Genomic DNA, 23,734 nt, shown 5'->3' on the forward strand with positions numbered 1-23,734 from the left:
CGCAAAGCTTTCCCCCTGCAGGTAGGGACAGGGGTGCTGGAACCTAGGTCCTTGTACAACCAGGTGCGCCACTGCGTGGCCCGAGGACACTGCTTACCCTATTACTTCTGCAAAGCAGTGTACTGTCAGACTTTATCATCTTTACTAATAGCAATTATTTGTCTCACTTTTTGATCTTACCATATGATAAATTCTAATTGACTAATAAACATATGCAAGAAAAAAGCTGATCACTAATAAAGTGTTTCAAGCAGCAAAATCCATTGAAGGAATTTGCCTTAAGTAAACTATTTAAACAGAAGAGAGAGGTACAAAGTAGTATACATGTAATATAGAAAAAAATTAGAGGATACTATATGCTGATCAGTAGGAAAAGTTAACTAAGATGATACAGTCATCTGAGCAGACTACATCAGTTATTAAAAGCTGTACATACAAGGTCCTTTGCCATACAAAACATGTAAATTATAAAAAGTAAAAACCAGAATTTATGTACACATTGTACACTGATTTTAAGTATTTTAACATTACAAAAGCATATGAAAACAGGGATACATAAATGTGGATAATTCTCTTTTCAGCTTCTAAACTTTCTAGAATTAGGTTTATATCTATTAAATATATTCATAAGTACACTACTTGATATTAAAATATACTTACTGTAATAATGCCAATTAGTTGAGTATAGAAGAGTCCAGTTATTCCAATCCACATAGTTATACCCATAAAGGCTGCTAGTCTCATTATAGCCAATTCATGTCTAACAACAAAAAGATCCTGTAAACAAGTAAGAATATATAAAACAAAATAAAAATTTTTTTAAAAAGAATGTATAAATGTTACAAATAATTCAAAGAATTACTCTTAGTCACAATAATAAACAAGAATTGATTCATAGCATTTCCTCTAAACAACCTTTCTGGTCAGGGAGAGAGCTCAGAGCGTTAAGAGATGAATCTTGCATGTTGAGGTTCCCAGAGGCCTTTGGTTCAACCCCCAGTACCACCAGTATGCCAGATCTAAGAATGCTTGGATGGGTCTCTCATGATAAAGAAACTAAAAGAAGCTTCTTCCTCTGAAGTTTGTTTCACTTCTTCAAATATAAACATCTGAAAATTTAAAAATATCTTAATTCATAATAGCAAACTACAACTATTTTACTACTTTAGTGTAATAACAAAATCTCTATCCTAAGATTACAAGCTCATCATGTGCTCTTACTATTTGTAGTAAAACAACAGATGGTATATAATCACTAATGATACAATAGAAACATATCTGATGTACTATTAAAAATTTTAATGCGCAAGTGCATAAAGAGTTCAAGTGTACAAAGAGAAGGGGAAACGTGATTACTAGAATATATGAACAACTCTCTTCAACACCACACCATTCATTCATCCAATCATCATTGCCAAATACTAATGCCAAATACTAATTAAAAATATATAGATGGCTTGTACTCTCAAAAGTATACAGTTCATCTATAGAAAGAATCAAAAAGAATCCAAAATTGTGAAAGTGAAAAAATAGTTTATCTGCTATAATGAGGATGTGCACACAGATAACTATAAAACCATTAGAGAAGAAGAAACAAGAAAACAGTGCCTGCTAGACAGTAGATATAAATGGAAATGTGATTTTTCTGGTTTCTGCAGCTGATTTTCTATCTCAGAGTATAAAATTGAGTGTTAAGGTTTAAAGTTATGCAGCTAACACTACCAAAAGAAAGGAGGTCACTAAACTGCTTAAAACCAACAAATTGATGCATTTCTGTGTATCACAGTGATAATTCACCAGATTCAAATCTGACTCTACGTTGGATAGATAAATACTTATTAAGCTGGAAAAAACTGAGACACTTAAGCTGTTATATTACAATCAGATATTAGACAATCATTTCAAAACTTTGGTGGAAAAAGAGCCTGATTCAAAATCCTCCTCACAAAACGTGTAAAGATACACAGAGCTATGAGTGATATAAAAACTTTAAGTTCGGGAGTTGGGCGGTAGCACAGTGGGTTAAGCGCAGGTGGTGCAAAGCCCAAGGACCGGCGTAAGGATCCCGGTTGGAGCCCCCAGCTCCTCACCTGCAGGGGAGTCACTTCACAGGTGGTGAAGCAGGTCTGCAGGTGTCTATCTTTCTCTCCCCCTCTTTGTCTTCCCCTCCCCTCTCCATTTCTCTCTGTCCTATCCAACAATGACTACAACAATAAAACAATAAGGGCAACAAAAGGGAATAAATAAATAAATAAATAAACTTTAAGTTCTCTGATAGTGCTATTTGAAAGCACATATTTGTTCCATTATGATTAATATAGTAAGCACAAATACGTGCATGGGAATACAGTATTTTGTTTACATGTGATTTTATCTTTAATAAACTATAAATAATCACAGAAAACCATATCCAATAAAACCCCAAGTAATAAGGAATACACAAAACACATGCTCACTCTTCAAATGTCTATCAGCTATCTTGATATATCAACATTGGATGGATGAGTATGCTATGAACCACACTCATCCACATCTGGAATTTCAACTTTCCACCACTTAATAACTCACACATTGCAACCTTTCTGAAGCACAATTCCACAGCAAACATCAGGTCTCATTTAAGGTAAAGTAATATGTTTATTGGACTTCTATTTCTTAATTATTAAACATATACCACCACAATACTGTTCGAAATACTGTCGTTTTTATTTTCTGAGGTCTCTGTATACTATCATTGTTAATAAATTCTCAGTCTCAAAGAAACTTCCAATTCAGGAGCCAGGTGCTATTGCACTTGGTTAAGTGCTTGCATTACCTTTCACAAAGACCTGGGTTTCAGCTCCGGGTCCCCACCTACAGGGGGAAGGCTTCACAAGCAGTGAGGCAGGGCTGCAAGTGTCACTCTATCTCTCTCCCTCTCTCATCTCCACTTCCCTTTCAATTTCTCTCTCTTCTATTAAATAAAATAAAGTGTGATGGGGGCCAGGCTCAAATTTGGGTAGACAAATTGCTTCCCCAGGTGAGCTATCTTGGCCCTTTTGAAATAAGTTCTTACAGAGAAATAAAAATTGTGAAATATTTTCTGCTTAATACTATAATACAAAAACTAGTTATATAACCAAATATAATGAGAATTTATATTAGCAATGTAGTATTACAGGGCGAGGTCAACATTTATTACAGGGATTTCTGTGTAGCTGTCAACTAAAGTACAAATATATATTGACACACAGAACTGACAATTGTTAAAATAGGGTATTCTTTTACTTTTATCTTTTTCTAAGAGACAGAAATTGAAAGGGAAGGTGGAGACTGGGGACTTGAACTCAAGTCCTTACACATGGTAATGTGTGTGCTCAACCTGGTGCGCCACCACCCAACCCCCAACCCCTTTAAAATTTATTTATTTTGGGAGTCGGGCGGTAGCGCTGTGGGTTAAGTGCAGGTGGCACAAAGCGCAAGGACCCGCGTGAGGATCCTGGTTTGAGCCCCTGGCTCCCCACCTGCAGGACAGTCATTTCACAAGTGGTGAAGCAGGTCTGCAGGTGTCTTTCTCTCCCCCTCTGTCTTCCCCTCCTCTCTCCATTTCTCTCTGTCCTATCCAATAACGACGACATCAATAACAACAATAAAACAATAAGGACAAAAAAAGGAAATAAATATTAAAAAATTATTTACTTTATTTTTATTTTGTTATTTTTGCTTCCAGGGTTATCACAGGGGCTTGATGCCTGCACCACAAATACATCACTCCTGAAGGCCATTTTTCCCATTTTGTTGCCCTTGTTGTTGAATAGGACTGAAAGAAATTGAGAGAGGAGGGGAAGGCAGAGAGGGGGAGACCTGCAGACCTGCCTCACCACTTGTAAAGCAACCCCCTTATGGGTGGGGAGACGGGACTCAAATCGGGATTCTTACTCCAGTCCTTGCACTTCGCGCCATGTGCACTTAATGCGCTGTGCTACCGCCCGGCCCCCTTTAATTTTTTTTATAGAGATAGATAGAAATTTAGAGGGAGTATAGGGTTGTTAAATGTGTTTTCTCTACAAATATAACCTAATTATATGTCTTCTATTCCTTCTAAGACAAAAAAAAAAAGGGAAAGAAAAAAAATTAACTGAAGAATCATATCTCCACTTCAAGATACATGAACACGTATGTTAATTATTTTGATATTAACATAAACATATTTTTATTTCTCACTGATCTTAACTGCACATTATCATGTGTTATTCTTGAATTCTGTTGCCAAAAAATTTTAAAAGCTAAACACAATTTTTGGCAATTTTATTCATATTTAGTAACCCAAAAATGACCTTGTAGATATTAAAAAATAAACATTACTGAATGAAGCCTAAAATAATTTTAAAATAGGAATAAAAAACAGAATCACTCAGGATATTCCCAGATGGATTATATAATAAGCTTCATACAACAAAATTCTCTAAATCTAGGTAAATAATTCTGTGGCCCAGTTACATCTAACATCAAGTCCCTAGAAACACTACAAGTTATAAGCCAACTGAAGTAGTAGTAGTAGTAACAATAATAATAATAATAATAATAATAATAATAATAAATAATAATAATATTGTATCTTCCTAACCAAAGAGCTAACTATACTGTTATGCATTTATTTAACACTTCTTTATATTGGTAGTATGCCATTTATTGAAATTATCTCCCTTTCTTCTTCCCTTGTGGCATACTCCCCATTACCTTACTGTAGTTAAACTATTAATATTTTTTTGCCATATACCTAAAAATAAATTCAAAACTATTAACTTAGAAACTATTTGGATCTATTTGATTTAAAACAATTTAAAAGATGTGATTATAGAATTAAAGTGGTGTCAACAAATGCTCAGTTGCATGATTTTATGCTAACAGTAATAATTTATTTAAAAAAATAAAACAATGTCTTATCTTCTTGTGTAGAGATATGCTACTTCCTGGAGCCCCTTGGATGGTGATGCACCTGGTTGAGCACAAGTGACAATGTGTGCAGGAACCCAGGTTTGAGCCCCCACTCCACACCTGCAGGGGGAAAGCTTTGCATGTGGTGAAACAGTGTTGTAGGTGTCTCTCTGTCCTTCTCCCCCCTCTCTCACCCCATTTTCTCTTGATTTCTGTCTGTCTCTATAAATAAATAAATATAATATAATAATTTTTTTTAAGTATTAAAAGTAGATTATTAAAAGTAGATATAGTACTTTCTATAAAAAAGTAGACATTAAAAGTAGATATAGTACTTTCTATAATATCTCATCACCATAAGATACATATCTTAAAAATATTTTCTATTGTAGTGCCTTTACTAAGATGAATTTTGACTATGTTTATAGTACTAAATTACAAAGAAAAATGCCTTGCCTCAATGAAAGACAGCAAAGTATAAATTTATGAATAAGAAAATTCAATGAACTTCCTCTGAGAAGATTTTGTGATGCTTGAGTATTTTTACTCTATATTTCTTATGCTAAATAATACTACAATAATATTGTTAAATTGTTTTCACATGGAAAATTGTAAAAATTTCTTGGTATTATATGAAGACAGTGACTTAGAAAAAGTAATTATTTTTAGGTTCCCAGGTCTTTTTTTAATATAAAGTAGAATATAAGTCAACATTTATAATCCCCAAAACAAACCCAAAGTTTGAGCTTGATTCACTCTGAGTAAATTCCTTATCTCTTACTGCTCTACCTACCCACCTTTACTCTTTACAGGATATAGTAAAGATTTTCCAAAAACTTTCATATAATAGGAACATGTAAAACATCTAAGTCTGTGACAGATGAATATTTTTCTTTAATTTTGTAATCAGTGGGATATCACTACTCTAAGGTAACCTTTTCAGGTAAAGACAGAGACAGAAAGAGAAGGAAAGACCCCACAGTACCAAGGGTCAAGCAAGAGTACTGATTGTGTGCATAACAAAGAAGGTACCCTGGCCCACAGATAGATATTTCTAAAGTAAAAATTAAGAGAAATAGGCTGGGAGTATGGATTGACCTGCCAATGCCCATGTTCAGTGGAAAAGCAATTACAGAAGCCAGAACTTCCACCTTCTGTACCCCATAATGATTCTGGGCCCATACTCCCAGAGGGACAAAGAACAGGAAAGCTAGGGGCCGGGTGGTGGTGCACCTGGTTGAGCGCACGTTACAGTGCACAAGGACTCAGGTTCGAGCCCCCAGTCCCCACCTGCAGGGGGAATGCTTTGCAAGAGCTGAAGCAGTGTTGCAGGTGTCTCTCTGTCTCTCCTTCTCTATCACCCCCTTCCCTCTCAATTTCTAGCTGTCTTTATCCAGTAAATAAAAAATAATTTAAAAATTTTTAAATATATATATATATAAAAGAGCAGGAAAGCTTTCAGTGGAGGGGGTGGGATATGGAATTCTGGTGGTGGGAAGTGTGGGGCGTTTTACCCTTCTTATCCTATGGTTTTGTTAATATTTTCTATTTTTCGTTCTATAAATAATTTTTTTAAAAAGAGCAACTCTAAAAGCAGTGGTTACTCTAAAAAACAATGAGGAAACTGCAAAGCTATTCAAACAATACAGATCAGGATGGGAACACACACATACACGTCTGAAATTGTTCATTTCCCTGCTTGTTTTTTTCAATTCTCCTTCCCATTAGCTTAGCCATAATGTATCATATACAGATCAGGATGGGAACACACACACACAAACATACACACACACACACACACACACACACACACACACGTCTGAAATTGTTCATTTCCCTGCTTGTTTTTTTCAATTCTCCTTCCCATTAGCTTAGCCATAATGTATCAGCTTTCTATTGAATATAGTTTTAATGCCATTAAAACAAAGTTTAAAGGGCAAGCCATGTTTTTGTTTAATGAATAAACACGGTCAACTTAAAAACAAAAACACCCAAATAACCTAAATGAGAGTTAACATTTTCTTTTCCCAGTCTGAGAATAAGCAGTAGGCTTTAAATTTAAAGATAGGCTAGAAAAGATACTATGCTGCCATCTATCTATGTGAAAGGGTATAAAGAAAAAGAAAAAAAAAAAAAAACTAGATTAAAGTTTGCATGTTAGTCCGCCTGACAGGTGAATAAAGGCATGCTTAGAGTATGTTATTTATCTCCACAAGAAAGTTGAAACAGGGATCTCTGAGGATCTTTATTCCATACCCCAGATATCAGAAATGATAACAGAAGAGTCTATGGCCATACCACCCTAACACACCAGATCTCATCTGATCTCAGAAGATAACAAGAAGAGTGAACACAAGTTTAGACCTTAGAAAAAGAACTTAGAAAAATTAGGGCAGGATTATTTTTAAAATATTCTACTGTAAAGCATTTTTTTAATGAACGTGGTAGTAGTAGTACATTTTGTACTGATAGCACTGGTAATTTCTTTTACCGTGATAAAAAAAATTAATAAATAGCATTATGGGAAGAATTACTATGGTAAAAAAAATTCTACGATTTAGCCTTGTAATTTTTAGCTATGTAGTATATTAGTATTTTAGAACTGAGAGAACCTTAACAAGCTATTTCAGTTTCTAACTCAAAGTATTCATTTATCTCTTGTTCAGCAATGATTCCCTTCATTCTCCATCTGGTTAATGTCTGCCTCTACAATACATATTATAAAATCTGTCACACCTCTACCATAAATGCCCTCACTGGTCACATTCCCTACAATATAAGAGTTAGCAAATCTTACCATTTTAGGTCATTTGCACTGACCTAAGATACTATATACAGACATTATACTACAAGTGTTTCTTTTCTACAAGTGGTGTATTAGGCAACACTGATTAGAACAACCTAGGAAATTTAAAAAAAAATTTTATTATCTTTATTTATTTGATAGAGTCAGCCAGAAATTGAGAGGGAAGGGGAAGACAGAGAGGGAAAGAAACAGTAGATACTCGAAGCACTGCTTCACCACTTGTGAAGCTTTCCCCCTGCAGGTGGGGACCTGGGGCTTGGACTCAGGTCCTTGCACACTGTAACATATGTGCTAAACCATGTGCACCACCACTCGGCCCCAGAAATAATTTTTCAACAAAATGCTGTTGCCACTGAATCCATGAAAGAGAAAAATGTGTGTGAAACTAACCTACTCAACATGCACACCAGAAGCCATTTAAAATTCAAGTCTAACAGCAAGGAAAACAAAAACAAAGCAATGGAACTACATAAAACTAAAACACTTCTACACAACAACCCCATTAAAACATAGGGAGAGGACATAGCAGTGGGCAAATGCTTAAAGTTTAGCATAAAACATAAAAGACAAAATTATTATTGTTCATATAATGATATAAGAAGGGGGAGTAAAAGTATAGTGTTGGTATGGGTTTAAGGTTAAGTTATTACCACTAAAGTAAACTGGTATAAATACATGCTTTCTGTAAGTCTCATAGTAACAACTAAGCAAGAACAACTAACTAGCAGACACACAAACAATAAAGAAAAATAAAACTAGCCATACCACTATAGAAAATCATCAAATCACAAAAGAAGAGAACGGAGAAGAAAGAAACAAAGAAGATGACGTAGCTGGTAGAATGGTAGGCTTCAGTGTATGAGGTCCGAGGTTTAATCCTCAGCATGACCCCGGCATCACATATTCAGAGTGATATCTGGTTCTATCTCGCATTAATAAATAAAATCTTAAGAAGAGAGAGGCAGAGAGATAGGAAGGGAGGGAGAGAGGGAAGGAGGGAGGTAGGGAGGAAGAAAGAGAGGTAGGGGAGAGAAGAAATTATTTAAAAATCAAACAAGAAAAAGCCAGAAAACAATGAACAAATTTATGAGTAAGATCATATCTACAATTACTCAACTTTTTTTGTTTTTAAATATTGCCTCTGGGAACGAGCTCAATCTGTACGAGCATTCTGCATGGTCTCCTAGACCCAATTTTTCCTTCTTTTTAAATGTAGGGAGAGAGAGAGGGGGTGGGAGGGAGAGAGAAAGAGACTATGGCACTATCCTCGTGGAGTATGGAGCTCCCCACATTGATGTCTGTGATGTGCCCATGTGGTGCCAGGATTTAAAACCAGGACCTCACACATGGTAAAATGGCTGATTTATAAGGTGCTCTGTCTCCCAAGCACAGAATTTCCCAATCTATATTTGCTAGGCAAAATCATAAGATCCCTCTGATACAGACAACCAGTCAATAACAGCAAATACAATCAAATACACTTCTATTTTTAAAAGATACAAGCAAACAGAATTAAGGAGCTGTGGAGACGGCATAACAGCATGGGCAAGGCCCTGGCTTGTATAAAAATAAATAGGAAAGAGGAAAAAAAAAAAAGGAACATCATAAATGGGTGAGTAGTACTCTAGTACATCTTTCTCACAAAAATGCATATATAACTTAAAGACTTTCTCTTACTCCACCCTTGTTTCAAAACCTAAGTGTATATAATCACACTGAACTTAAGTTTAATACAAAAGCTTTAAACTATATAAAATGGTATAAGAAACAAAGAATAAATACACAGCCTTTATCAGGAATGCTTCCTTCCTTTTTCTTTACCTCCCTCACTTTCTTGAAACACACTGGCATGTTGTGTACATGCTCTATCTCACATGCATGTACACACACACTATTTTAAGAACACATAGTCTAAGTCCAAATAACATATTTTCAGGGTTAGGTACCAGCTCTATACACAAAACACAAGTGCTCGGGTTCAAAGCCAAGTTCTACAGTCTAAACAAGTTTTTTTTTTTTTTTTTTTTAAATCACTTTCTACTATAAAACTTAACCTCTATGAAGTCTTTCCCACACCTATAAAACTGGGGAGGGGACAGGGTATGGAGGGAGAGACCATGCATAACTCATGTGTTTGATGTGAACATTAAAGAGAATTAGGATGAATACCTATAGTACAATGTTGACAATCAAGAACTCAAAAATTCAGTTGTTATCACCAACACCACATCTACCACTGAAAGCAAATACTAGTACTTACAGTTCCTCCATGAAATGGGAAAAGCACTACCTGGGTTTACATATAACGTTTTAATTTACCTTGCAAATTCATTTTTACCATTATTGTTAAACGTAGAGAATGAAATTCTTTTTCATCAAGAACTTAAGTTCCTGTGAGAAACAATGAAAATAGAACTCAAGAGTAGTACAACAGACTTTCAATCCTGAGGCAATATAGGTTACAGGTTCAATACCCAGTTCCAGTAGAAGTCAAAGTCAAGAAGTGCCTCTTTAAAATGAAACCAAAAAATTGAAATCTATTTTTATTCCTGAAAAGTAGTTAACTTTGTTCATTTGTGTTTCATTATTGTAGGTATTTTTAAACAAAGTACTGAGAAGGTTCTCTCTCATGTTGCTTTTTTAAAGGCCAATCACTCAATAAGATATAATTATAACTGGACTTAGTTAAAAGAGAATGTCAGACTAGGTTCTACTTTCTTAGTCCCAATACATTTCAAATGTCACCAACTGAGTTTAATTTTGAGTTTTGTTTGCAATCTTCTGTACTTAAAGGAACCATTTTATGTTAATAATGGAAACAATGGCATGTTACAGCTGTTCTAGTATTAGTGGATGTAAACATTTCTTACCAAGTTACGCTTTTTTAGTGGAAGAAAGTAGTAATAGTGACAGAAAGCAAACATCAGTGCGTAGCAAGTTAGAAGTTCAGTGTAGAAACACAACTGCAGAAAAAGCCAATGATTATCTTCACCAACACAATTGTTAATCCTGAAGAAAAAAAATGAGACATAAACAATATTTTAAACATTGATAAATAAATACATAAAAATCTTGGTTTTATAAAGGATTATCTTCATAGAGATACGTCAGCAGGGACAAGATGGCAGAGTATAAAAAAAGTACTGGATTCATATAGAAATTGATATTTAAAGCTATTCAAATTGAAAGCAAACAGTACAAAGGGAATGATATATAAATACACCATGCCTTATTTGTACAGTTTTTCCTACTTTACAAAGGGAGTCCATACATAAGGTCCCCTTTTAACTCACAACTCAGTGAGGCAGGCAGAGCAGATGGTAGTCTCTCATTGATATGCAAACAGAACAAAGGAGCAAAGCCAATTGCCAGAAGATATGCAATTAGAATAAACAGTGTTCAAGAGAACAAGATATTTCTTCCATATATCACTTTTCCATTACAACATTCTAGCTAGAGAGAGCAATGTGGATGATTCCAAAAAAGAATAAAACTTAAATTTGTCACACAGACATAGGGGCTAAACATAATTTTTCTTACTTTTAAAATCTATTGTTGGAACTTAATTCCCTAACTTCCCTTTTGTGCCCCGCCCTTTCCCTTTTGAGTTCCTGCAATACTTGCTTCAATTGACTACAGTTGATTGAAGATTCACCCTATACTGCCCTTGCTCTTTTTTTTTTCTTTCTTCCGTTTAGGTTCCATCTATGAATGAGGTCATCCATTTCTAGTCAGTCCTTCCCCTTCTTTTTCCCTCAACCATGATGGTAGGATAGGATGACTGACTGATGGATTGATGGAAGTTGAGATGTACTGACATCAATCTCCTCACAATTCTACAAAGCATTCCCCCAATAAAGTTGAAGAAAAAAATTGTTCTTGGTTGATGTACATAAAAATAGATTTAAAAAAATAAATAAATAGATTAAAAATTATTTACAAATTCTTAAACTAATCTATTAGAGACCCTAACTAGGACTGACATTACAATCCCCAAATTTCCAGGGCTAATGCAAGATAAATATTTGATTGTTCCAAATTCTTTATCATACCCCCAATTCCAAAATATCTTACAATTTCAGCAAAAAAATTAAAATCTTGCACAAGTGTTTTCATTCCACATACTGGCATGCTTTTTCAGTATATTATGACTGAAAAATATGTAACAGGTCTAACTCTTAATTACTTTAAATATGTGTCATTACAGGTATGGTTGTTAAAATACACCCTGAAGTCATAGAGTGTAAAGATTTGTCAAGTCACTGATAAAGATGTGTCATTAAACTATTTTAAATGTATTTTTTAAGACATTGTGATTAACAGTGGTTTATAGACTGAAAGATTAAAGAGTACAGTTTCACATTAGTTCTCACGAAGTCTTAGAGATAGTTTTTTTAATAAAGAAAATATAATTTAGGATCTTTTAAATCTACTAATGAGAGAGAGAGAGAGAACCGCAGAGCTTATCTCCGGTATATGTAATGCCTGGGACTGAACTCACATGCCCATGCTTGCAAGTACAGCACTCTAGCTTCTGTACCACATCCCAGGCTGATATATATATATATATATGTATATATATATATTTTTTTTTTTAAATCAGATATGGTACAGAAATAAAAATTCTTGTAGAGGTATCTCCTAGATTTAAGAACTCATTCTTACTAAATAAGAAAATATCCTGTGTCTTGTTGTTTACAAACAGGGCTATCAGAGAAGTGTGCTTATATATGGACTCAAAATAGTGTTGTTTAAAGGATCTTTTTCCTGTACTTCCAACTCCCCAAATTTGAGAAATACCATCTATGATGAGGACATTCTCAGTTCATGAGCCCATTAGCTAGTGGGCTTTAAGAACAGATACATAACTTTTATGTAAGACTTCTTTTCATACTAACAAGCTGCTTAGGGTGATAAGTCAGAAATATCTTGAGATACTCTGAGAACAGACCTCTAAATCTAAAGCTGTCAGGCAACAGAGATAATGTAATTTCTGAAAACATAAAAATTCTGCTTTCTTTCAGTATAGGCTGTTCTCTCTGAATATATCCACAATGCTCTATTTGGTAATATAATGGTTAAAAGAAAAAAAGTTCTAAATCTCTTTTAGGCCCTCATCCACCTTCCTTTCCTATCCATTAGAGTTCTTTCCTCATCTCTTTCCCATCAACATTCTGGAAAATAACTAAATCTTTGGAAGTGAGAGGTCTGAAAATAGACAGATCATCCCAATTGTGGTTAAAATTTTGATTATTCTAAAAAATTAATTATTCTGTAACCTAGTTTATCCCTTAAAATAAAGTGTCATGTATCTTTATAGTCACTAAACATTTTCTAGCTGATTATTTATAAACTTAAATTACTGTACTATTTTTAAAAGAAAGTGTTAATATCCCATCATATTATGAGCATTTATATTTTAGTTAATCAGAAAGATTTCTCGAAAAGCATATACAGCTAAATTTTTGGTGTGACTATCAGATGTTATCTACATGAGTGTTCTCACTAGATCTTTAAAGGAATCCATTTCTGGATCAGCAAGATAGTTCACCTGAATAATATGCTTGCTTTTTCATGGGCAAGATCCAGGTTTGAATCTAGGTTCCACTACACTAAGGGAAGCTTCAAGGCTGTGGTGCCTCTCTCTATCTGAAAAAGTCAACCATATTGTTGAAACATCCCAAAAGAAAAAGAAAGAAAGAAAGAAAGAAAGAAAGAAAGAAAGAAAGAAAGAAAGAAAGAAAGGGAGAGAGAAAGTGAGAGATAAGTAGCTCTACTGCAACTAAAGGCAGATCACAGAGGTTTAGAAAACCAGTTGACAAGTACTCTGTTTAGACTCAAGGTTTTATGTTTTTTGGTGTTTTTTTTTTAAGATTTATTTGATTTCATGAGAAAGAAAAACCAGAGCACTGCTCCATTCTGGCATATGGTGAGGCTGGGTACCTCTGGGGTCTCAGAAAAGTCTGGTACACTACCATCGCATGTTTTCCCAGCCCAAACTACAATTTTTAAACAAACTATATGTATGGTATAGACTATACTACTATGTATTGGGGATTAAAGATTATACAGTGACAAAACTACGCTGTTTAAAAGGATTCTATTTTTCCTAGGGATTACCAAATATCTACTAGAAGTTTGCTAGCAATAACATATGCTATTGAAAGTTACCAAAAATAAAAGAAAGTACAAATCTATTAACATTGTTAGATAAAGTTAAATTTTACCCTGGAGTCAACTTTGGAAGAATGTAGTTACAAATTCAAGACATTCGCTATGTAGTTAAGTTTGTATATATGCATTGCATGTGTATACAAACATAAACATATATGTATGTGCATATATTTGTAAAGTGCTATACTGTACCAGTTTAAATATTTATACAGAGACCCCATACTTGGAAAACAGAATTAAATACAATATCTTGTTCACAGATTTTTGCAACAGCTTTGAAATGAGATACAATGCAGAATTCACACAGCATTTGTTTCAAAAAATTTCTCAACTGAACATTTTCCTTAAATACTTAAATATTACGAGAGCCCTCTATTGATGTAAAATGTTGGCCACTCAGCAGAATCAGCTAAGAACCACAGACATACAGACAGATGCAAATCTAACATGTTTGTAGTGTAAATATCTATACTGAATATTTAATACTGAAAAAATGCTTAAAACAGTGATGAGAAGGGAAGAATTAGCGTACTTGAAATGTGTTATTCTTTAATTGGCAAGATGGGAAGGGTAATATAAGATATTGGACATATACAGTAACAGTAACAACTATTCAAGTATTTACACAATTACTATGTTATCTCTCCCGCTCATTTAAGTATTTCTTTGTGTTTGATATTGCAGGAAATGCCTTATATACATTGCCTCATTTAACACTAACACCTTAGTTCTTTGGTATATTTGGGTATATGTAAACTCTTAGTTTTCTGCTTTTGTATCTTTGTTACAGAAAAGATAGAGTCTCTAGAGTTAGCAGATAACTAACCTGAGAGAGGACACACTCTACCATACATAAAGACCAAATTGTGAACCCCGGGCTATGGTATAGGCGCACAATGCAAAGAGGAAGCTCCAAGAACTGTGGAGTGGTGCTGTGATCTCTCTCACCTCACAGAAAGTCCTCTAAGAGTGGTGAAATCATGAAAACATAAAGCCTCAGTGAAAACTCAGTAAGGGAAGAGAGAAGGGGGAGGAGAAGATCTCTGCAGAAAAATGACTTTGGAATATATATCCCATAACTTCTCTAGCCAATCATCTGTTGCTGGGCATTAAGGCTGCTTCCACTCCTTGGCTATGTGAATGACGCAGCTATGAGCATAGGGGTGCATAGGTCTCTTCTAATTAGTGTTTGTCGCGAGCGTGTGTGTGTGTGTGTGTGTGTGTGTGTGTGTGTGTGTGACAAAATGGATGGAACTAGAGGTGATCGTGCTGCTTAGCGAAATAAGTAAAGAGATGAAGACAACTACCAGATGGTTTCACTCATATATGGAATTTAGAGATCTGATTTACATGAACTTGTCAAAAAAAAAAAACAGAAGCAAGCAAACTAAAACTTGTTAGAACTACAGTGGTTATCTTTGGAAGGTAGGAGGATGGGGATATGAAACTCTGGTGGTGAGCATGCATGGTGTGGAACTACTCAGTGTAATCTTATAATTTTGTAACATACTATCAATAACAAAAAATTATTAAAAAGGAATAATTACTTTGGGAGTTAGTAAAAAGCATGTGACCAAAACAGAGGTAATCCTTACCAGGTTTCCTCTTGCATGACTTAATGTAACTTTTGTTTAAACCTATGAAGCTCTAATGTTTATTTTTCATTTTTTGTTTTTTAATTAAAAAAATTTTGTTTAAATATTTATTTTCCCTTTTGCTGCCCTTGTTGTTTAACTATTGATGTCATTGTTGTTGGATAGGACAGAGTGAAACAGAGAGAAGAAGGGAAGACAGAGGGGGAGGAGAGAAAGATAGACACCTGCAGACCTGCTTCACCGCTTGTAAAGCGACTCCCCTGCAAATGGGGAGCAGGAGGCTTGAACCGGGATCCTTTCGCCAGTCCTTTCGCTTTGCGCCACGTGCACTTAACCCGCTGCGCCACCGCCCGACTTCCTCATTTTTTTGTTTTTTAAAGATGATTGATTGATTGACTGATAGATATAAAGAAATGTTGAGAGAAAAAGGAAAGATAGGGAAAAAAAAGACACCTGGAGTATCGCTTCACTACTTATGAAACCTCTGCCCTCTAGGTTGGGACAGGCTGGAGGGAGCTAAAACCTGAGTATTTGTACCTGGTAACATGTACCACCAGGTACACCATCACCCAGTCCCCCAGTACTTCTTAGTAAAGCAATTTAGTCTTTTCTTACCATGGACAATGATGATCCATTCTCCTAACACAGTGTCCACAGCGGCTGCAGTGATGGGAACGCTTTGGTCTCATCAAATTACACTTGTTACATAACTCCCAGAACTCCCTTTCTAGAGAAGGAAATTAAAATCCACTTAATAAAAACAAATGAGTAATGCTGAAATTCAGCAACCACTATTTATAATAGCTTATAGGAAATCTTCAATATATATCTAAGGAAGTCTCCAGTATCAAGGTTTTTGCAAAAATGATGCTATACTCTTCTAAGTATTTTTTGGTATATTTCTAATTTTAACCAATAAAAGATGTTACTGATAATCAAAGTAAGTGGTAGAAAACAATATACTTGGATTTGGGAGACACTGTTTATAAATTAAGGCTCAGGACAAAACCCTAAAGCATAAGAAAATGAGTGAATCAAAACAGGATTTTATTTAAACAAATTTAACTTCTGTAAAATTATTACCTAAAGCAGAAATAATGCTGAGTTATTTCAGCAGATTAAGACAAATGGCAAATGATCAGCTAAGAAAAATAAACATACACGCAATGAAATACTACTCAGCTGTTAAAAATGATGAAGTCATCTAGGGAGTCCGGCAGTAGCGCAGTGGGTAAGCGCACATGGCGCAAAGCACAAGGACCAGCGTAAGGATCCTGGTTTGAGCCACCCGCTCCCCACCCACAAGGGAATAGCTTCACAGGCGGTGAAGCAGGTCTGCAGGTGTCTGTCTTTCTCTCCCCATATCTGTCTTCCCCTCCTCCCTCCATTTCTCTCTGTCCTATCCAACAACGACAACAACAGTAATAACTACAACAAGAAAACAACAAGGGCAACAAAAGGGAATGAATAAATAAATAAATATTTTTTAAAATGATGAAGTCAACTTTTAAATTGTCTTGGATGAAACTTGAAGGTATCAAGTTAAAATGAGATAGACTAGTCAAAATAAGAGGGGCAAACACTGGATCGTTTCACTTATAAATGCAACTTGGACTGGGTGTGGTATAGTCCACCAAAGCAAGAACTACGGGGCAGAAGGCCAAGTAAGGGTGTCGAGAGTATATTGGGTCCTGGTGTATGATGGTGGAAAAGGACCTAACTTGGGAGTGTTTTGCAGACTCTATGGGGTGCACCACTGCCTGGCCCTTCAGATAGAGTTTTATAAATATAAAAATGCATGCAATGTAGTTATGGGAAGATATGAAACTTAAACCATATGTCATAAACTATACTATAAACTATTTACCTCCCCCACTTCCCAATTAAATGATATCAGAAAGTTCTATTAAAAAGGGGGGGCAGGCAGTGGCACACCTGGTTAAGTGTGCACACTACAGTGTGCAAAGACCTGGGTTCAAGCCCCTGGTCCCCACCTCCAGGAGGAAAGCTTCACAAGTGGTGAAGCAGGGCTGCAGGTGTCTCTTTGTCTCTCTCCCTATCCCTTCTCAATTTCTCTCTGTCTCTATCCAATAGTTAATAAATAAAACTAAATATATATGTATGTATACACACACACACACATATATATATAAAGGCTGGGTGACCGCATGGTGGAACACCTGGTTGAGCACACGTTATAATGCACATGGACCCAAGTTCAAGCTCCCAGCCCCTGTTCCACCTGCATGGGGAAAGCCTGGCAAGTGGTAAAGGAGCACTACAGGTGTCTCTTTGTCTCTCTTCCTTTTGATTTCTCTGCTTCTATCCAGTAAATTAAAAAAAAAAAAAAATTGGACAGAATTGTCAGATAGAATGTATTAAAACAGTTCCCAAAATGAAGGCAATTATAAGAAAATACATTACATGTATTTTTATAATTATTTATTGACAAAACTGTCTGAGGGGCCAGGCAGTGGTGTACCCCATGGATAACAGGTCACCATGTATAAAGATCCGGTTCAAGCCCCTGGTTCCCACCTATAGGACAGAAGTTTCATGAGTGGTGAAATGGTGCTACAAATATCTCTCTTTCTCTCTTTACCTCTCTAACCCTCCCTTCACTCTCAATTTCTTTCTCTATGAAAAATAAATAAAAATTACACACACACACACACACACACATACATATACACACATATATATTCGCTATGAAGAATGCTGAAATCACCTTCTCTACCTCATCTTGGAATGGAGACTGAAGGAATCAAGTTAAATAAGCCAAAAAGAGAAGAATAAATGTGGGATGATCTCACTCATGGGAAGAACTTAAGAAATAAGAGCAGAAAGGGGAAACACAAAGAGTAACTTGGACTGGTGTTGTACTGCACCAAAGTGAAGAACTCCGGGATAGGAGGGCAGGGAGGGGGGTGGGGGAAGAGGAGCTTTCAGGACCTGGCACATGATGACACACCTACTTTGGGAGTGAGAGTGTTTTGCAGACATCTATCTTGGTGAGATGAGAAATTGAACCCATGTGCCAACAACTGGACTGTGAACTATTAACTTCCCAATAAAAAAAAGAAGGAAAAAAAAAAAAAAAGGTCTGTCCAACCATCTACTAATTTGTTCCAGACTAGAATACGGGAGCACACAATAAAGTTCTGCATTCAAAACTTTTGAGGATCAAAAAAAAAAAAAAGAGAAGCGATATTTGTTTTCATTGTAAATTACTATTATATATCCATTATATTCAGAAAGAGTATACCATTATATTCAGAAAGAGTATACCCTCAAGAAAAATGGCTTTATTATGTAGAATGTATCCTTTAATTTCCACCTAAAAGTTCTACTTTAATGAAAACATGCCTTGTAAAAAGATTAACATTGTTAAAGCTAGATTTAAATACAATGAAATCATCACTGTAAGTGAAATGAAAATACAATTAGTACATGGCATAATAATTTCATAAGTTTACAAAAATTTTATTCTCACTTAGCTTGAATTGCCCCAACATTATAATCCTAAAACTTGAATTCACATAATCATGTATCATTAACAGTGAGATTATATTCTGAGAAATGAGTCATTGAGCATTTTCTCCATCATGCAAACATCATAGAATTTCAGTTATTCTCCAAGTAATACTTCTCCATTTCTCTGACAGAGCAATTCAAAATAGCATTTTGGAAGAGGAGCTGGATCATCCATGACTTTTACTGCTTATACCTGCAGCATTCTGGTGCTACAGGTGCATAAAGAAAAGCTTACAGCCATGTTTGAAGGCATTAGAGGGGTTCTCACTGTGCCAGATCACAAAATGTTATTTGTAGCCTGCAACACTGCCCTCAATAAAAACTCTTAGCTTTGTCTTTAAAGGCCTTGAAATATAAGACTGTGGAGGAAACTCCTTGCAAATACCCATTTCCAGAATAGGGGTTCACTCACATAAAAGATTTGCTTCAGTAATTTTTCTCCACAGTTAATTTCCAATTTAAAAAAAAAACTCAGCTGCCTTTACACTCAAAGGCTTTACTACTTACTTTCATATTATATGTAATGAATAATGATGATTCTTAACTCATTTAAACTACCCAGAGGTAACAGCAACCTCATCATTATATTGGGATGTCAAAAAAGTCATGAGGCATTTTTGAATAAAAATAAAAGGTATCCTCAGAAAAGATGAAAGCATTTGGCTATGTCAGAGAAAAACCACAATTCTGGGGGTCGGGCGGTGGCGCAGTGGGTTAAGCGCATGTGGCGCAAAGCGCAGGGACCAGCGTAAGGATCCCGATTCGAGCCCCCGGCTCCCCACCTGCAGGGGAGTCGCTTCACAGGCAGTGAAGCAGGTCTGCAGGTGTCTATCTTTCTCTCCCCTCTCTCTCTGTCTTCCCCTCCTCTCTCCATTTCTCTCTGTCCTATCCAACAACGAATTGCATCAACAAGGGCAATAATAATAACCACAACGAAGCTACAAGGGCAACAAAAGGGGGGAAAAATGGCCTCCAGGAGCGGTGGATTCATGGTGCAGGCACCGAGCCCAGCAATAACCCTGGAGGAGGAAAAAGAAAGAAAAACCACAATTCTGTAATCTAGACAGATCATAGCTGCCAGGTTACAATCTGCAGGGAAATTCATTTTTTCTTTTTTCTTTTTTTTTGCCTCCAGGGTTATCACTGGAGCTTGGTGCCTGCATTACAAATATATTGCTCCTGGAGGCTATTTTTCCCCCTATTTTGTTGCCCTGGTTGTTGTTGTTATTGAACAGGACAGAAAGAAATCGAGAAAGAAAAGAAAAACAGAGAGGGGGAGAGATCAACACCTGCTGACCTTCTTGAAGCAACTCCTTGCAGGTGGGGAGCCAAGGGCTTGAACTGGAATCCTTATGTCGGTCCTTGCGCTTCGTACCATGTGCACTTAAAACGCTGTGCTACCACCCAGGCCCCCAAATTCATTTTTTTCTATGTGTTTAATAAGTTAGTATTTTTTATAATTTACATGACTAAAAGTAGTAATAATTTTGGTTTATTAAAATCAAGATACTCAATTACAGTGTTCATAAATAAAGTTCTGTTTGAGCACAACTCTGTCCATTCACATAGTATATAATGCTTGCTATTGTACTTTGTATACATTCTAATGTTTCATGAATATGCCTAGAAGTCTATTCTACTAGTCATCTAGTAATATAAAATGAAAGCTCATGAGAGAGATAATGAAAAATTTAAAACTATTATGCTTGAGATTCTGAGGACCCAGGTTTAATCCCCAGAGCCACCACAAGCCAAAGCTGAACAGTGTCCTGGTTCTCAAAAAAAAAATTTAAGCAAATTTTTTTCTTTTTTGTAATGTTCTTTTAAAAAATGTTTTGTTTATTTTACTTGAATGAATGAGGGAAGGGACGGGGTGAAAGAGAAACAGATACAAACACCAAAGCATCGCTCTGCTCTGGCTTATAGCAGTGCTGGCGATTGAACATGGGGGCCTAAGAGCCTCGGGCATGAGAGTCTTTCACATATTATTCTGTCTCCCCAGCCTAGAAATAGTTTTCTAAGGGAAAGAAAAATCAAGCTATAAAAAATGGAATTCCATTAAGTGTTTGAGGCAGTTAAATATGAGTTAATAGGGGGACTGGGCAGTGGCATACCCAGTTGTGAAAACACATTACCATGTGTAAGGACCTAGGTATGAACCCCTGTTCCCCACCTGCAGAGGGGGAAGCTTTATAAGCAGTGAAGCAGGTATACAGGTGTCATTCTTTCTTCCTCTTTGTCTCTCCCTCTTCTCTCAATTTCTCTCTGTCCTATCAGATAAAATAGAAAGAAAGAGAGAGAGAGAAAGAAAGAAAGAAAGGGGGAGAGAGAGAAAAAGAAAGGGAGAAAGTAAGAAATGGTAAAATGTGTAACCAAGTATATGTACCACTGCCTGGATCCACACTTAAAACTATTTTAAAATGCTAAAAGTTTCAATAAACTTTTTTTGTCTTTATTTATTTACTGGATAGAGACAGCCAGAAATTGAGAGGGAAGGGGATAATAGAAAGGGAGAGAGACCGAGAGACACCTGCAGCCCTGCTTCACCACTTGTGAAGCTTTCCCCCTGCAGATGGAGACCGGGGCTGGAACCGGGGTCCTCACTCATTGTAACATGTGCGCTCAACCAGGTGCACCATCACCCAGCTCCCATTTCAATAAACTTTTATAAAAGGTAAAACTAATAAAGGCATATTTGTTTATTTCCAACATATGAATAATATAAATAAATGTCTGACAGTTTAATTTAATGCTTCATAAACATATCCAAAAGCTTGTAAAAACAAATTCTGGGAATCTTTGCACAGGAAAACAGAACATTCTCTTTTATTCAAAGTCCCTCATATTTAATAAATCATATAGGTGATTATGTTATTCCTTTAAAAAATATATTTCAGGGAGTAGGGCGGTAGCGGTTAAGCACACATGGCGCTAAGCACAAGGACTGGCATAAGGATCCTGGTCTGAATCCCTGGCTCCTCACCTGCAGAGGAGTCACTTCACAAGCAGTGAGAAGCAGGTCTGTAGGTGTCTTTCTCTCCCCATCTTCCCCTCCACTCTCCATTTTTCTCTGTCCTATCCAACAACGACAACATCAATAAAAACAATAATAACTACAACAATAAAAAAGGGCAACAAAAGGGAATAAGTAAATATTTTTTTTTAATTTCAAGAGTAATCCAATAAAAAAATGTAAAAATAGTATTAGCTGTATTAGGAGACCACTCAGTGGAAGTATATAACATTTGCAAGCCTGTGACTCCCAAAGACACAGAACTGAATCTCTGGCACCACTGTATGCCAGAGCTGAACAGTGCTCTTGTCTCTATCTCATAAAAATAAATAAATCTTTTAAAAAATATTTTAATCATAAAAGTATTAAAGTTTAAGTCTCCATCACATTGTTTCCTTTAAAAATGTATATGTACATATAGTTCTTTAATTACTTTTTTTCTTTGCTATAAGGGTTTGACTGAGATTTCGTAGCTGTGCAATTGCACCATTCCTGGAAGACCATTTTTTGTTTGTTTGTTTTTGTTTTCAGATAGAGAGTGAAAAGTGTAGAGGAAGAGACCACAGCAATGGTCCACTCATGAAGCTTTCCCTTTAAGTGGTGCTCTTATGTGATAGTTGAGATCTGGATCCTGATTCCTCACCCACCCAAAGTAGGTGAGCTAGCATGACCCCTAACATTAAGTTTCTCCTTAAAAAAAATAAATAATTGAGAATGACAGAGAAGGAAACACCAGATCACCACGAAGCTCTAATGTAGTGGCAAGGACTAAACCTGGGAACTCTGGGTCTCCAGCATGTTAAGTCTAGTGTCCTAACACACTGAGCTATCATCTCAGTCCTTAAATTTCCTTTCCTAAAAAGAAAAAAAGATTCAATAATGGGATATTATTCAATCTTAAAACAATACTAAATAAATGTCACTATTTTATAGTCCTAACTCTAAGGTCATGCTACATTGTTTTTTTATGCTAAGACTTTGCTTATTTTTTTTAAAGCTTTTTTTTTTAAATATTTATTTTATTTATTTATTCCCTTTTGTTGCCCTTGTTGTTTTATTGTTGTAGTTATTATTGTTGGATAGGACAGAGAGAAATGGAGAGAGAAGGAGAAGACAGAAAGGAGGAGAGAAAGATAGACACCTGCAGACCTGCTTCACCGCCTGTGAAGGGACTCCCCTGCAGGTGGGGAGCCGGGGTTCGAACCGGGATCCTTATGCCAGTCCTTGTGCTTTGCGCCACCTGCACTTAACCCGCTGTGCTACTTATTTTTTTTTATTAAGTTCAAACCACATTTACAAAATAATCAGGTAACCAGCACCAAGAACCATATAATTTCAACTGTTTTTAGAAACAGAGGTTAAAAAAAGCTAGTTATTATTATTTTTAAATTTTTACATTGCCACGGGGGTTATTGCTGAGTCTTGGTGCCTGCATGACAAATCCACCACTCCTGCCAACAATTTATTTTTTCCCTTATTTAATTGATAGGATAGAGAGAAATTGAGAGGGGAGAGGAAGATAATTAGGAAGGGAGATGGAGAGACACCTGCAGTACTGGCTTTACCACTCATAAAGCTTCCTTCCTGCAGGTAAGAGTGGGGATTCAAACCCAGGTCTCTGTAAACAATGACATGTGTGTCACCACCAAGACCCCTAAAATTATTAATTTGTATATAGATCCACATTAGAAAAAT

General features: G+C 36.0%; 1 protein-coding gene across 4 annotated transcripts in view; it reads right to left on the bottom strand.

The window, feature by feature from the left end:
* Nucleotides 1-23,734, bottom strand: part of ZDHHC21 (zinc finger DHHC-type palmitoyltransferase 21) — a 66,507-nt gene that overhangs the window by 23,603 nt on the left and 19,170 nt on the right. For 3 of the 4 annotated variants that reach the window (XM_007535857.3, XM_060199598.1, XM_060199597.1), the window contains 3 exons: nt 16,108-16,219; nt 10,594-10,732; nt 661-777 (listed from right to left, as the gene is read on the bottom strand). In XM_007535857.3, the coding sequence (XP_007535919.1) occupies nt 661-777; nt 10,594-10,732; nt 16,108-16,219 (368 nt within the window). The remainder of the gene's footprint in view (nt 1-660; nt 778-10,593; nt 10,733-16,107; nt 16,220-23,734) is intronic. The other variant, XM_060199599.1, reaches the window with a different exon arrangement.

This window comes from Erinaceus europaeus, chromosome 10, assembly GCF_950295315.1.
Source record: "Erinaceus europaeus chromosome 10, mEriEur2.1, whole genome shotgun sequence".
In the NCBI taxonomy this organism is placed as follows: Eukaryota; Metazoa; Chordata; class Mammalia; order Eulipotyphla; family Erinaceidae; genus Erinaceus; species Erinaceus europaeus.